The sequence below is a fragment of the Dryobates pubescens genome, chromosome 6 (assembly GCF_014839835.1).
Source record: "Dryobates pubescens isolate bDryPub1 chromosome 6, bDryPub1.pri, whole genome shotgun sequence".
In the NCBI taxonomy this organism is placed as follows: Eukaryota; Metazoa; Chordata; class Aves; order Piciformes; family Picidae; genus Dryobates; species Dryobates pubescens.
In genome coordinates, this window is record NC_071617.1 from 21,322,416 (window position 1) to 21,336,938 (window position 14,523).

The 14,523-nt window shown below is 41.8% G+C and overlaps 1 protein-coding gene across 1 annotated transcript; it reads left to right on the top strand.

Annotated features, from left to right (window-relative positions):
* The first annotated feature begins 3,115 nt into the window (after window positions 1–3,115).
* Window positions 3,116–14,087, top strand: NUP43 (nucleoporin 43). The gene is made up of 8 exons (XM_054162714.1): window positions 3,116–3,273; window positions 3,695–3,817; window positions 4,061–4,138; window positions 5,571–5,748; window positions 9,465–9,600; window positions 10,756–10,907; window positions 11,523–11,645; window positions 12,947–14,087. Exons 1-8 carry the CDS (start codon window positions 3,154–3,156, stop codon window positions 13,159–13,161), a joined length of 1,125 nt encoding a protein of 374 aa, XP_054018689.1. The 5' UTR covers window positions 3,116–3,153; the 3' UTR covers window positions 13,162–14,087.
* Window positions 14,088–14,523: the final 436 nt, after the last annotated feature.

The window sequence follows — 14,523 nt, forward strand, 5'->3', positions numbered from 1 at the left end:
CCTTCTATACCTACACTCAGTCCTTTCCCTGATTTCACTCTCCTTCTTTTCCTGTATCCTCCAACCAGTTTGTTGTGTACCTTCATTTTGTATTTCCATTTTAGAAGTTTATGCTGTTTTGAACTCAGCATCCTTCTTTTCCCAGCCCTGAACTCAAAGAGGAGGTGAGAAGGACTGAGACACATCAGTGACGTTCCCAGTTAGGGAGCAGCAGGACTGTGACACCTCCATGCGCAAAGGTGAGCCTGGAGTCAGGGAAGACAGTGCCACAAAGTAGAATAGAATAGACCAGACCAGACCAGGTTGGAAGAGACCTTCAAGATCATTGCATCCAACCTATTATCCAACCCACGTAATGAACTAAACCATGCAACCAAGCACCCTATCAAGTCTCCTCCTAAACACCTCCAATGATGGCGACTCCACCACCTCCCCAGGCAGCTCATTCCAAGGGGCACTCACTCTCTCTGTGCAGAATTTCTTCCTAATCTCCAGCCTAAACCTCCCCTGGCACAGCTTGAGACTGTGTCCTCTTGTTCTGGTGCTGGTTGCCTGGGAGAAGAGACCAACTTCTGCCTGCCTACAGCCTCCCTTCAGGTAGTTGTAGAGAGCAATAAGGCATCTATGCAAAGCAGTGCTGGGGACAGTAATGGTTTTGCCATTAAGCAAAAGCGAAGTGACAAGCCAGGCCCCAAGTCAAACCAGTCACCAAGACAGAGATATAGCTGGGCACAACACAGTTCAGGCCAAGAGAAGCTGCCTCAGCTCATGTGGAAGCCCCAGGTGAGGACAAGCAAGGTTTATGAATGCACTGGGGGCCCTAGCACCCTGCTCTGCAGTACTCTGCAAAGCAACTGCTCTCATTCAAGAGATCAAACTGGGAACAATTCCAGGAGTTACAGCCCACAGTAAATATTATGTGGGCAACTCCAAATAACTTTATTAAAATATTGTTGAATGTTAAATCGTGGAAAGTAGATTATAAGCAAATAAAGCTCAGAATTAGCTTTATCCTGCCCTAGTACATCTACTGATGTAGTAAGTACCTTAATTCCCAGGCCCCCTAACCTCTGGCAGAGACTGGCGTGCTTTTAGTTTCTTTCCCTTTCACTCACACTCCTAGTTTTAACCACGTTTAAGGATAATCCACAGATGCTCCTTATTGTCTTGGCTAATATGTTTGGACTCGATGCTCAGAGTCAGCTTTGTCTAGACTTAGCATCCTTTTTGACAACCTCAGAAATATTTGATGAGGCATAGTCTCTCCCAGTGTTTGTTTCCTCCTTTTATTTATTTAAATCTGCTGTCACACTGAAATGACATAGTAACACAGCACACATCTTTTCTACTGATCAAGCACAAAAAAAAGATATGTAAAGGTCTATAAAGCAGTCCTAAATCCATTGCAGCTCTCACCTCCATCACGTAACATGCTGTTAACATCTTCTTTAAAAGCCATATAAGACAGGGAAGAAAATTTGTGATTCTTTTTTACTTCATAATGAAAATAAGCCTCTATGTCCAACCCACTCCCCTTAATAGTCCCCAAATGTTTTTAAGCAAGCAAGCAATCCTGAGCAAAGAAACATCCAAGAATACAAGATAAAAAATATACACAGAAATAACAAAATAGCTAACAAAAATATTTACCTAATAAAACATTGGAATAATCACAATGCATTATCTCTTTCCACTTACAGCTATCTGGGCTGCAGCTGTATTGTGAGGCTGCCTATTGACCTTTCTCACGAGTGTTGGGAGAATGAGCTGAAAATACCCTTGGAGTTGACAGTGACTTGCAGGATTGCTGTTAGCAGCTTAATACAGAGTGCCAGAGGTATTGGCTACTGTAGAATAATAATGCTACTGCAGCCTGCAACAAAGCTGCTTTAAGGCTTGCAGTATGGTAGACCATAATAGCATCCAGCTTTTTTTTTAATATGTTCAGTGCTGGATTCCTCTATAATGATAAAAGAATAAGATATTCCTCACAGCTGAAGTTGAAATGATGCATAATGCATATAAAATATCACTGATTTGGTATCACATCTGAAGGATTACAAAACAGCTTAGCAGACTTGATGAGGGACTCAAGCATGCTGCATAGAAAAAAAGACAGATGGCTTAAGCAGGCAAACTGCAATAACACAGGTGGTGAAAGTTTGAAGAAGCCACTGCTGTTAATGCTGATAAATCCACCTAACAGAATCTCAGAGAGCTGGCAGCAGCAGCTCTAAGAAGAAAAATGCAGTAGAAAACCAGGCTGTAAAAGTAGGAAGGTGCTCCTGAGAAAAATCCCTTACTGCACTGCAGTGATTGGGCAGCTAGTCCCAGCTTCTGAAATGACAATGTAGCCACGTTCTAGCTCATTTTACAACTAGCCTCTGAACTTTTTATCGCATAGTTTAGTGTAATAGTGACATGTGGTAAAGGTTATGTATGCCCTTGTTTCAATATGCTATTGAATGTACAAGTGGGAATCTGACAGAAGGGAAAGAGCATTACTTAAAACTATTCAAAAGCAATTCCAGGTCAGAGATTATTATCTGGTGTGAAAGTCACCGATTTTGAGAGAAAAAGTTGGCGACCTTGCAAAGATGATACATACGAGTAATGTTTGGTGAGTGAAGACAGCCCAACTGAGCTGACAGGTTAAATACACTGGTAAATCCTCCTCTTCTATTTCTTCTTCTCCTGGACCTGATTCTGTGGATAAAGTCCAGACGATACACGCCAGTTTAGTGGCTGGCCGTACGTGTGGGCAAGGCCCGAGCCTGCAGCGGCATGGCAAGGCCGGGCTCCTTCCTCTGCGGTCGACCCCCCGGCCCCCGCACGGCGTCACGTCGTTACCCCAGGACAGGGACACAGTCCCCGCTTCCCGTAGCTGCCGGTTAGCGAACGGCCGGGGCTGGTTGGGCGCGGCCTGTCCGTCTCGCTAAACGCCAGCAGCTGCCCCTCAGCGGCTGGCTGCTAAATACGGCGACGCCGGGCAGGCCGCCGCCGTGCATCTCCTCTGTACCCAGTCCCGGACCGTCCGGGCGCGCGCCCTGGCTCGCGCCAAGCCTGTCCCTCCGCGCTCGCCGTCGCGCCGCAGCCAATCAGCAGGCGTGCCGCGGGGCGGGCGGCAGCGGCGGGAGCTGGCGCGCGGCGGCCATGGAGGATGTGTGCGCCAAGTTCGTGTCGCAGAAGATCAGCAAGACGCGCTGGCGGCCCCTGCCCGCCGCCGCACTCCAGCCCCCCGACCTCTTCGCCACAGGTTCCTGGGACAACGAGGTAGCTAGCGAGCGGGCGGGCAGGGGAGAGGGCCGAGACCTGAGGCGCTGCTCGTCCCTCCCGCCGGGGCGTTGGACCGGCGGCGGCACCTCCTGCCCCCTCGCCCATTCAGCCTTCGCTACTTTGCTTGAGAGACTGGGGTCGGAGCTTGCTTTTGAATGTGGGGCCGGGGCATTCTTTTGAATGAGTCTTGCTCGCGTTCCAGAAGAAGCCGGGGTCTGCCCCGTGCTCGGCAGGGTTATCCCGTCGGGCGAGCGCTTCCTTGCGGCCGGTGGCAGCTTTCCGAAGGGCGGTGCGCGGCCTGCCGCTGATGGCTTTCCCTGGCTGTAACCAACAGAAGATCGTGACATCTAAGCTGGCTTACTGTTAGATAGTTTCAAAAGCATTTTCGAGTCAAACTAGTGGTGTCGTTTCCGTACAGGATAACAGGATCTCGATTTGGTCTGTTGGAGATCTTGGAAACACGGGCCTCAATGGCGAATTTCAAGCAGAACCTCAGCTGCTGTGTGACATAAGGCACAATGGTGATGTCATGGACATGCAGGTAACAGAGCAGTGTTGAACACATCCGTATTTTTTATTTGTCACTTAGGAGAAAGTAAGTGGTAGCTGTCAAAATGAAGGAGGGAAAAAGCAAGTGGATTAGTTTGTGTGTTGCTTTATTTATGTTTTGTTTTGTTGTGGTTATTTGGTTTTTTACTATATCTATCAATAATTTAGGTTACCCTAAAAAATTATCATCTCTGTACTGATGTCAACTAATAGTACATTTATTATTTCCCTTTAGTTTTTGGATCAAGAGAGAATTGTGGTTGCCTCATCAACAGGAACTGTAACTGTATTCCGTCATCATCAAAATAACCAGGTAAATAACTCGCTTTGGCTTTAAGCTACTGTTCTCTGTAATACAGGTCACTTTGAGTTTAGTGTAATATTAAAATGACTAGATCAAGAAACATATGCATACTAGAACCAATTTTTAAAAGCTTTGGCTTTGTACATACAAATGAAAAGGCATTTTGCACACATATTACATAAATTGGATTCCAGAGCCAGGTAGACTAGGGTTAGTATGCATTTGTAACCAAATAGTCCATTCACTGAAAGCATACCTTAAGAGTTTAGATTGTTTTTGGGAGTGGCTGTTAATGGGATTGTACATGTATTTTTTTAATGCAATTAAAAACAATACTATTTTTAACCTGCATTACTTGAGTTTTTGCATTCTTGAGCTTCATGACTCGTGTTGAATTTCTTCTCATGAGTGTTATGTGAGGGAAGATATGTAAACTCACTAGTCTATGGATTATACATCACTGAAGCTAAACATGTAATGACTTTTTAATATATTCACAATGACACAGTAAAGAATAATGGCTCTTAATAGCTTGATATATTACCTGAAATAAACTAAATTTCTTCCAATCAAAATTTAAGTCTGACTGTATATTTCCTATGGCCTCAGGAAAGATTGAAAGGATAATTCTAGTTTATAAACAGATTGCATTCTTTATGATTTCAGACTCACATGAAAAAGGTGCTTCAGAGAAGAAACAATTGGTGCTTCAGTGAAGGGTTGTGTGCTCAGGAGTTGAGGAAAATTTAGATCTCTGATTCATATTTGTACAGGAGATTCTCATTCCTGGGATGTGATGTGTGGCTTTCCTGGAGTTTGTTTCTGGGTTTGGCCCTGTACACTGCACTGGTTAGGCCGCACCTCGAGTACTGTGTCCAGTTCTGGGCCCCTCAGTTTAGGAAGGATGTTGACTTGCTGGAACGAGTCCAGAGAAGAGCAACAAAGTTGGTGAGGGGTTTGGAACATAAGCCCTACGAGGAGAGGCTGAGGGAGCTGGGGTTGCTTAGCCTGGAGAAGAGGAGACTCAGGGGTGACCTTATTACTTTCTACAACTACCTGAAGGGAGGTTGTAGACAAACGGATGTTGGTTTCTTCTCCCAGGCGGCCAGTACCAGAACAAGAGGACACAGTCTCAGGCTGCGCCAGGGGAGGTTCAGGCTAGATGTTAGGAAGAAGTTCTATACAGAGAGAGTGATTGCCCATTGGAATGGGCTGCCTGGGGAGGTGGTGGAGTCGCCATCACTGGAGGTTTTCAGGAGAAGACTTGATGGGGTGCTTGGTGCCATGGGTTAGTTGTTTGGGTGGTGTTGGATTGGTTGATGGGTTGGACGCAATGATCTTGAAGGTCTCTTCCAACCTGGTTTATTCTATGTATTCCATAAGTTTTAGTCTATCACAGTCATTATTTAACAGCAGAATTGTATGTCTGGTTACTATTTAGACTTTATCTGCCAACCAGCGGTGGGAGAAAGCTCATTATCACGTGGACCAAGAAACATCTTGTGGTGGTGCAGCATGTACTGGCGTCATCTGCAACAACCCAGAAATTGTCACTGTTGGAGAAGATGGTAGAATAAATCTCTTCAGAGCTGACCAAAAGGATGCAGTAAGAACTATAGGTAAGTGAAAGAACTGTTTAGATTAGTTTGATGGGGTTTGTCTCATTTTTAGCTTTTCAAATAACAAAACAAAACAAGGCAGTTGAGAATTGAATTAAATACTGCAAGTTGAATGTGTTTGCTCCAGATTATATTTGTATTCCTGCAGATTTCAGATCTTTCAGATGTATTTTAATATTCAGGTATTTGCAAGTTAATGTATTAGCCGATGTTTCAAGGCTAAGATTGTAAGCTTCTGTTTCATCTAGAATTATTAAAAGCAATGACAGTTCACCTGAAATATGGTTAGATTTCAAGAAGTATTGCGTTCCTGGATCTTCATGGCTGGTGGTCAGTGAGATGGTAATTTCAGTTCACTGCTAAGATTAACTGTTGTGGTGTCCGTGTACCAAAAAAAACCCCAAAAAAACTATTTCTCTGTGACTAAAGGAAAACAACCAGAAACCACTGTTTGTACCCTGTTCTGCCAGATACCACATCTTACAGTGATCACTTCTCCGGTAGTGAAAAAGCTCCACATTTCCTGAAGTCGTAGATTATGTGATTGAGAAAGGTGTTTGTGAAAATTGTCGAAACTTGGTTGTTCCCAACTCTTCTGTCACGTTAGTCTCATGGAAGTAGAATACAAGTTTGTAGCATCTGTTGGAAATGAAACTTAATAGCAGAAATAGTTTCAAGGACAGTAACCATGTTAGATAGTAGCATTACTGAACCAGGACGTCTCCCTGAAACTTCAGTTTGACACACCACCTGGGTTTCTCCTCAAGCAAAATCTTTCTTCTAACGGATGAAGGAATTTACACAGTGATAAGCCAATTAAGGGAGGAAGAGCTCTGGGATTTCTAGATGGGGTACTTGTGTGTGCATGTCTGTATATACACACACACGAGATAAATCCTATTAATTGAATACAGCCCTTTACTAAAGCTCCTTGAGACTTTCTATAGGAAACCTTTCTATGTTTTCTTGTTTGGTTGTTTTTTTTGCTTCGTTTTTTAAGTAGCAGAGCATGAGGCAGATTTTATTAGCACATGCACACAAAACATGGTAACTTCCCCTTTGAGGAGTGAAAACACTAAGTAGTCTAAAAGGATTATTTTGTTTTTAATTTTTACTCTTATGTAGATACCAACACAAGTATGCTGGTACAAGTTTAATAGAGCAGAATGTTTTGATAACTTACAGGAAGCAGGTGTCTGAAAAGAAAATCTGTATTGTTCACTGGGCAATTACTTAGATGCTTACATACAGATATCATAATGTGTAGCATTCAAGTTGTTAGTTTTCTTAGTACTCACCTCATAGAAAATGCTTGCTTTGTGGTAGCACCAGCCAGTATTATGTTTCAGAAACACTTTTCATTGAGATTTGTTGGCACGTTAAACAGTTAAGAAATCACATGTATATTAATTGGGAAATGGGAAGGAAATGTTAAAAGAAGTGGTCTATAAGTAAGTCAATCATGCCTATGACTTGGTTAGTGAAACTTACCTGGAGTCATAGAATAAAATAATAGACCTCTGAGATCATCAAGTCCAACCATCTGCTTAACACTACCATGGTCATTAAACTGTGTCCCAAAGTGTTATGTCTATATGTTGGGGGCTTTTTAGCACCTCCAGGAATGGCAACTCCACCACCTCCCTGGGTATCCTCTTCCAATGCCTGACCATGCTTTCTGTAAAAAAATTATTCCTAGTAGCTAAACTTTTCCTGGCACAGCTTGAGACCATTTCCTCTTGATAATAGGGAGAAGAGACTGACCCCCACCTCACTACAGTCTTCTTTCAGTATCCAGGCTAAATAATCCCAGTTCCCTCAGCTCTTCCTCATAAGATTCATTCTCCAGGCTGTTCCTCAGCTTCGTTGCCCTTCTCTAGACGCACTCCGTAACTCAGTGTCTTTCCTGTAGTGAGGGGCCTAAAACTGATCACAGTATTCAAGGTGTGGCCTCAGTAGTGCTGAGTATAGGGGCACAATCGTGATACAAGAATACTCTTCAGCTATTTGTCAGTCTTAGCACACTGTTGGCTCATGTTCAGCTGGCTGTCAACCAGAACCCCCGTGTCTTTTTCTGCTGGGCAGCTTTCCAGTCCCTCTTCCCCAAGCTTGTAGCGTTGTATGGGGTTGGTGTGTCCCAAGTGTAGAACCTGTCGCTTGGATTTGTTAAACCTCACACAGCTGACCTTGGACCATCAATCCAGCCTGTCCATATCCCTCTGCAGAGCCTTTTTACCTTGGAGCAAATCAGCCCTGACATCCAATTTGGTGTCATCTATAAACTTACTGATCCTCTCATCCAGATCATTGATAAAGGTATTAAACAAGACTAGCTCCCAAACTGAGCCCTAGGTAACACCACTTGTGACCAACTGCCAACTGAATTTAGTTCCATTCACCACCACTCTTTGGAGTGCTAATATTTTTGTAGTAGGATTTCCTGTTCTCTTTAACAGCAGAAGCCAAATTAATTTCTAGATGGGCTTTGACCCTTCTAGTTTTCTCACTGCTTAGCCTCACAATATCTTAGTAGTCCTCTTGAGTGGCTTGCCCCTTCCAAATGCCATAAAGTCTCCTTTTTTGCCTGAGCTGCAGCTAATGTTCTCTGTTCAGCTAGACTGGTTTTCTTCACCACCTAATGGTCTTCTGGCACATGGGGCTGACTTGCTCTGCACCACAAAGACTTCCTACTTGAAGAATGTCCAGCCTTTCTGGACTCCCGTGCCCTTCAGGACTGTCTCCCAAGGGACTCTGTCAACCAGCCTAAGTCTGCCCTCATGAAGTCCAAGGTGGCAGTTCTGCTAACCTGCTCCTTTCCTTCTCCAACAATCAAGAGCTACTCTTTCATGGCTGATGTGCCCAAGAAGATCTCCAATCCTCATATGCTCCACAGGTCCTTCTCTGTTCACAAACAACAGATCCAGCAAGGTGCCTTCCTTAGTTGGCTTCCTCACCAGCTGTGTCAGGAAGCTATCTTCCATACACTCCAGGAACTTCAGGACTGCTCCTTCTCTGGCATTTTGCATTTCCAGCAGGTATTTGGTAAATTGAAGTCCCCCATGAGAACCAAGGCAATCAATAATTGTACTTAACCCAGCTGCTTACAGAGTATTTTGTCTTGTCTCTTCATCCTGGTTGGGTGGTTTATAACAGAAAAGGACCTGAAAAAGAGGTTTTCCATTTACTTACTAATAAGCAGGGTGTAATTCCAGTTTTGCCTTAGAGGCAGGGATAGATATCACATTGATAGTTCTTGAAGAAGGTCTAAAGAAAGTTGGTGAAGTTCTTATGCATACAGCTGCCTGATGTTTTTAGCCAGAGCTACTGTTTCTTGTGTTCAAAAGAAGAAAAGAATAGCTTGCCCCCTGCCAGTGGATGCAGGAGACTCATCATACAGAAAACTTATGAAAGCCGTGGATTTCCTAGGAACTGGGAAGAAACCTTACAGATCAACAACTAGTTCTGTAAGCACTAGAGCTAATTAAATCTTGCAGAATTGTCTCAGTAATGTTTCTTATAGGTGGCAAGGGCTCCTTTTTCACAAGGTACCCTTGCAAGACTTAAAATTGTCAGCCACTGCCCCTGGAAATACAGAGTGGTTGTAAGCATGTTTAAGCAGTTGTGTTGTATTTTCTAGAAAGAGTTGTTTGAACATAAATACATGGACAGTAGCATTTCACAGGTTTACCTGAATGCTTTCCTCATCTCTTTTGCAGATAATGCAGACAGCAGTACACTCCATGCTGTGACTTTCCTTCGCACAACTGAAATCTTGACAGTAAATTCAATTGGACAGTTAAAAATATGGGACCTCAGACAACAAAGAAATGAACCATCTCAAATATTTTCTTTGTAAGACCTTAATTTTTTGAAATATTTACTGAGAAGTATATGCTACTTTGTATAAGCTGATTTAAGTTGTTCATGCCTTCTTGACAATGGCATAATTACTGATTTTTTAAAAATTCTTTTCTTTGTCAAAGATGTTTAACTTTGGTGTTTAAAAAAATCAAAAGCAGTCTCTGCATAGTGGCTGAATTACTATCACAGAATGGTAGTGATTGGAAGGGACCTCTGGAGATCAGCTAGTCCAATCCCCTTGCTAATGCACTTAGACCTAGATCAGGTTACATGGGAACATATCCAGGCAAGTTTTGAAAGTCTCCAGGGCAGAAGACTCCAAAAGGAGCCACTCTGGGCAGCCTGTTGCAGTGCTCTCTCACCCTCAAACTAAAGTATTGAGACTGAGCATTGTATTTGGGTGTTCTGTTTTATTATTTAATTCTTGAAGGACTATTGTACATTTGCTCTTTTTAAAGACAAAACAAACGAACGAACAACCAAAACACTGCCCTCCATCCAAAACTCTTTCCCTAATTAAATATTCTTTGCATCTGTGTTTCTTCACAGGCCTAATACGGAGTTTTTAGCATTTGAAATGTATTTGAATGGTAACTTTGTGTCTTATAAGGTGTTGTGAGAAAACAGGCTGAGATAGATTCAAATCCTGTTGTTTGTGTAATCATCTATATTGCTGTTAATAGGCTGTGGTTTAGGTACCTGGTTTTGTTGGTGCCCAATCTCCCGTTGTAACTCTTAATACATGCTGCAACCATAATTATAACATGAATTCCTGAGTAACCTTCTTACTGTTGCAGGTTTATTTAGAATATTGCCTGTATGCAAGGTTTTCTCACTCCTGTAAAGGATTGTGCCTGTATACTACAGGGCACAGAACCTGATGCTCATCCAGTTTTGCCTTCGTGTTACTGCCATACCTGCAATTTCCAGTAGATGTCCTGTGGCTTCAGCCTGTAATGACTGATGCTACAGGAACTGAAGTTGCAATCAATACCCTTAACTTGATTGTCAATGCTCGTAGAGGTTAAAAAGGAGAAAACAGAGGCTGAGTAACGAATTCGTGGTTGGGTGCTGTGTTTTTGTTGTTGCTGTAGCTGTTGTGGTTTGGTTGGTTTGTTTTTCTTTTCTTCTTTTTTTCTTTTGCAGGACGGGTGACAGAGTTCCACTGCACTGTGTGGACAGGCATCCCAATCAGCAGCATATTGTGGCCACAGGGGGCCAGGATGGGATGCTGAGTATATGGGATATTAGGCAGGATACTATGCCAGTGTCCCTGCTTAATGCTCATGAAGCAGAAAGTAAGTATCTGAAATGGTGGGAGGCAGGGGAATAGGATCTGAGTAAAGTTTTCAATTTCTGTAAAGAAATTAGCTGTTTTACCTGTGATAGAAAATCATCACATAGTTGTGAACAAGATAGCAATTAATTTGGTGCTGAAAATGTCCTGGCAATGCCACAATTATATTTAAGGAGTAAAAAAGTTTCTTGATGTTCAGTTTTACTGACTTAAATATCTTTTTCACAGTTACTTAGACACAAAATAATAATGTGTATGCTGGGAAGGAATGCATGCTGTGTGCAGATTGAAACTTAATATTGGGGAAGATTGCATGAGACAGTATTCTCTTACCTGAATGTCTGAATTCAGAAAAGATGTTAACTTTTAACAATTCTCACAGTACTGAAAATTCACCACCCCACCCACCGGGGGATCAAAAACTGCAGTGAGCAACTAAGGATGGAGGTTTGGGTCTCCTACCCACATACACTTAGAATGGAAAGTTTTGGTGTAGGCCTGCGTGTTTTTAAGTAAATGTCCACATCATGCACTGAAGGAAGCACTTGATAATTGTTCTGAAGTGGTTCTGTTTGATACTTTGTTGGTTTGGTTTTGTTTTATCTGATATTTCCAGTGTGGGAAGTTCACTTCCATCCCTCCAACCCTGATCACTTATTTACATGTTCTGAAGATGGGTCTTTATGGCACTGGGATACTTCCACAGATGTAGCCGATAGACCATCTTTTCTTCATCAAGGTGAGAATGTTTTAAGTCTATCTGCACTGAATTTGTCAGTTGGCAACATAAAGTCGATGTTTTCATGTCACCCAATTGATAATACTATCCTAAGACAGAAAATTTAAACCTGGTTCCTTTTTGTTTAGAAAGAAAGCCTTGATAGGCACTCCAGGAAAACTACCTGTAAATCGAAGAGTTCCACGAGTTGTTTTGTGGTCTGGTTTTCGGTGGTGTTTGTAAATTTATGTAGTTTTTAATCTGCTTTACTGCATTCAATGTGCAAAAGGGCACGTGGTATTTTAAAGATGGATAGTCTTCACCTAGAAATGTTATCTAGGAAAGACCAGAAGGCAGCCTAAGTGACATTACTATCTGAGTCTTGGAGATAAAATTGTAGTAACAAAGTAATTGATAAGTTAATAGGATGCTGGAATTACGAATTTATTAGGAAAATTCAACATTCTAATTGGAACTTCTGTTTAATAAAAGTGGATCCCTTTGTATCAGGGTAGGATTGTAATTAAAGATACGATACTGACTTAATGTAAACACAAACACTTATTTTCACCTTCCCGTCACAAAAACTGCTTAACTGCTTACTACTTAAGACTGTAAATAGTGGGGAAACTTTCAGGTGTCATCTGTTGCCTTTGAACTCAAAGTTGCCATTCAAAGCACAGTTCTGTATTGGGAAACAATAGGATAAGTGACTCAAGTTGCACTTTGCCTGTTTGCAGGTATATTAAATATACAGCTCTTCGCACCACCTCAGCTACTTGTTAATTGATTGCTGAACACTAGTTCTCGAACCAGGAGACTTCAGGTTCAACGTAAAATGTTATATGGGGAAAATTCAAATTCAGGTATATCACTTGATGTAGAGGATGGTAGGGAGTAAGTGCTATTAAAGCAAAGCTGATGCCCCAGATATAGCAAGACACTACGTAAACAGACTTCTGTTCTTAGGTATGTCCTTACTGAGACTGAAGTCTCTGGCTAGAAAAACTTGTAGACTCTTCTTTAGTGAGATGAGTTCATAGATGTTCTGACCTGTTTGTCTTAACTGAGGACAGAACTGGTTGCAGGTTTCTGTAATCACTTCAAGGACTTTTTTTGGGCTTATAAAAATAGTTGTCTTTTCCTTATTTTGCCAAAGAGACAACAACATCTGTTAACTGTTAATTTGAAAACTAACTTAAATGTAAAGTGATATTCTCATTGTGTCTGTCCCATACCTACTATGTTTCTCCAAATTCTGAGAATAATGTAAACTAAATCAGAATTTACTTTCCTCTCTTCCCTCTTTCCCTCACCTTCAGGAGGAAGAAATACTACCTATTTTTCCCACAGTACCATTAATCAGTCTGTAGTAAGTGCCTGGCTAAGCAACGATCCTACTAAAGACCGCATGGAAATCACCAACTTAATTCCAAATCAGACTTTGTCTGTGAATACTTTAGATGTTTTGGGACCATGCCTAGTATATGGTACTGATGCAGAGGCTATTTATGTAAACAGACAAATTTTTGCATGAAATTACTCTGGTATCCCTTCGAAATATTTGTCACCTTCAGCTACTGGGAAATGTCAGCTTCATTCTGAATGATGCTCATTAGTCTATTATCAGCATGTGGAGGAAAGGTCCACATCTTGGCCCTGGTACTGCAGAAGAAAGGTAAAGTACCTCAGATTCTGACTACTGTCACTCATTGATGCTTGAGGGTGGGTAACTCTTGTACTACATGTTGAAACAGTAATTATAATGTTAATTTCTTCCCCAGTGCCTGTTAGGTTTGGTACACAGGAAAGTAGTAACTAGGGCAAGATACTTGCTATAAACTGATGTCCATAATATGCTTGCACATACAAAGCAAAACAAAGATAAACTCCCTGGGGTTTTTTTTTTGCTTGTTGGTTGGTTTGGGGTTATTGTTATGTTTTGGTTTTTTATCCTGTAAAGATATTTTTGAAGTATTAATTCTAAGGGCAAATTATGGGGTTCATTGAAATCCTTTTTATGTCAGCTGAGAGAGATGGGGGTTTTTAAAATGAGCTTTTTATATATTTCAGGGAACATAATTTTCTATGTTAGTTCATGCAAATTGGAAAGAAAAACCGTTAAAGCTGTGAAATGTGAAAGGTTCTGTTGGAATCTTAGCATTTTGGTAACCGTATTTACAGCTTCATCATGGATGCTGCAAGCTAAAACTTGACAATGTACTTGTAACACTCAACAGAAAGGACTTTCTTTTTTTTTTAATAATTAAGAGGTCATAACTGACATGTGTTGGCTGTTTTCAAGTGTGAGAACAAGACTTTCTAAATTTGAGACACATTCTTTGTCACAATCAAAATTTCATATCCAGTTTGTTGCAGTCTTGAAAAGTTTAAATTTTGATTACTGTTGTACCTACCTTTTGTTGCAGAGCACCCTTTCTCTTTTTTAATAAAAAAGTTTTGCACAAGGCTACTGGTCTGACTTACTAAATAATTTGAGTGGACACACTTGTCACCCTTGCAGGAAGGTAAAACTGAGTAATTTGGACTCATCGTGGGGATACAGTCTGAAGAATGGAAGGAAATCTAGGGCTTTGGGCAGCAGCAGATTAAATGGGTTTACGTGGCATTTTCCATCAAAATTGCTTTAGAGTGACATCTGCAAGAATAGCTTTTTTTGAAGTGCTAGAAGTACCTTTCCCGATCTGATTTTTTTGTGTGTCTTGCTGGAGGAGATGGATGCTGACCTGGGGACTGGGCTGTCCTCCCTTCGTACAGGAATGTCCGGGGTCGCCAGGAGGCTCGTTAGCCTATCAAAGTTTGCTTCCCAGTTTGAAATGCAACACTCTGCCTGAAAAGAAACGGTCGGGATGTGACTCTGAGTGATAACTGATGGGGG

Bases quoted from the DNA above. Each gene is read 5' to 3' on its own strand.
- NUP43 (XM_054162714.1), top strand. From the start codon at position 3,154: ATGGAGGATGTGTGCGCCAAGTTCGTGTCGCAGAAGATCAGCAAGACG. The intron at 4,139-5,570 runs GTAAATAACTCG...GTTACTATTTAG, and splicing joins GTCATCATCAAAATAACCAG to ACTTTATCTGCCAACCAGCG. The intron at 11,646-12,946 runs GTGAGAATGTTT...CCTCACCTTCAG, and splicing joins ACCATCTTTTCTTCATCAAG to GAGGAAGAAATACTACCTAT.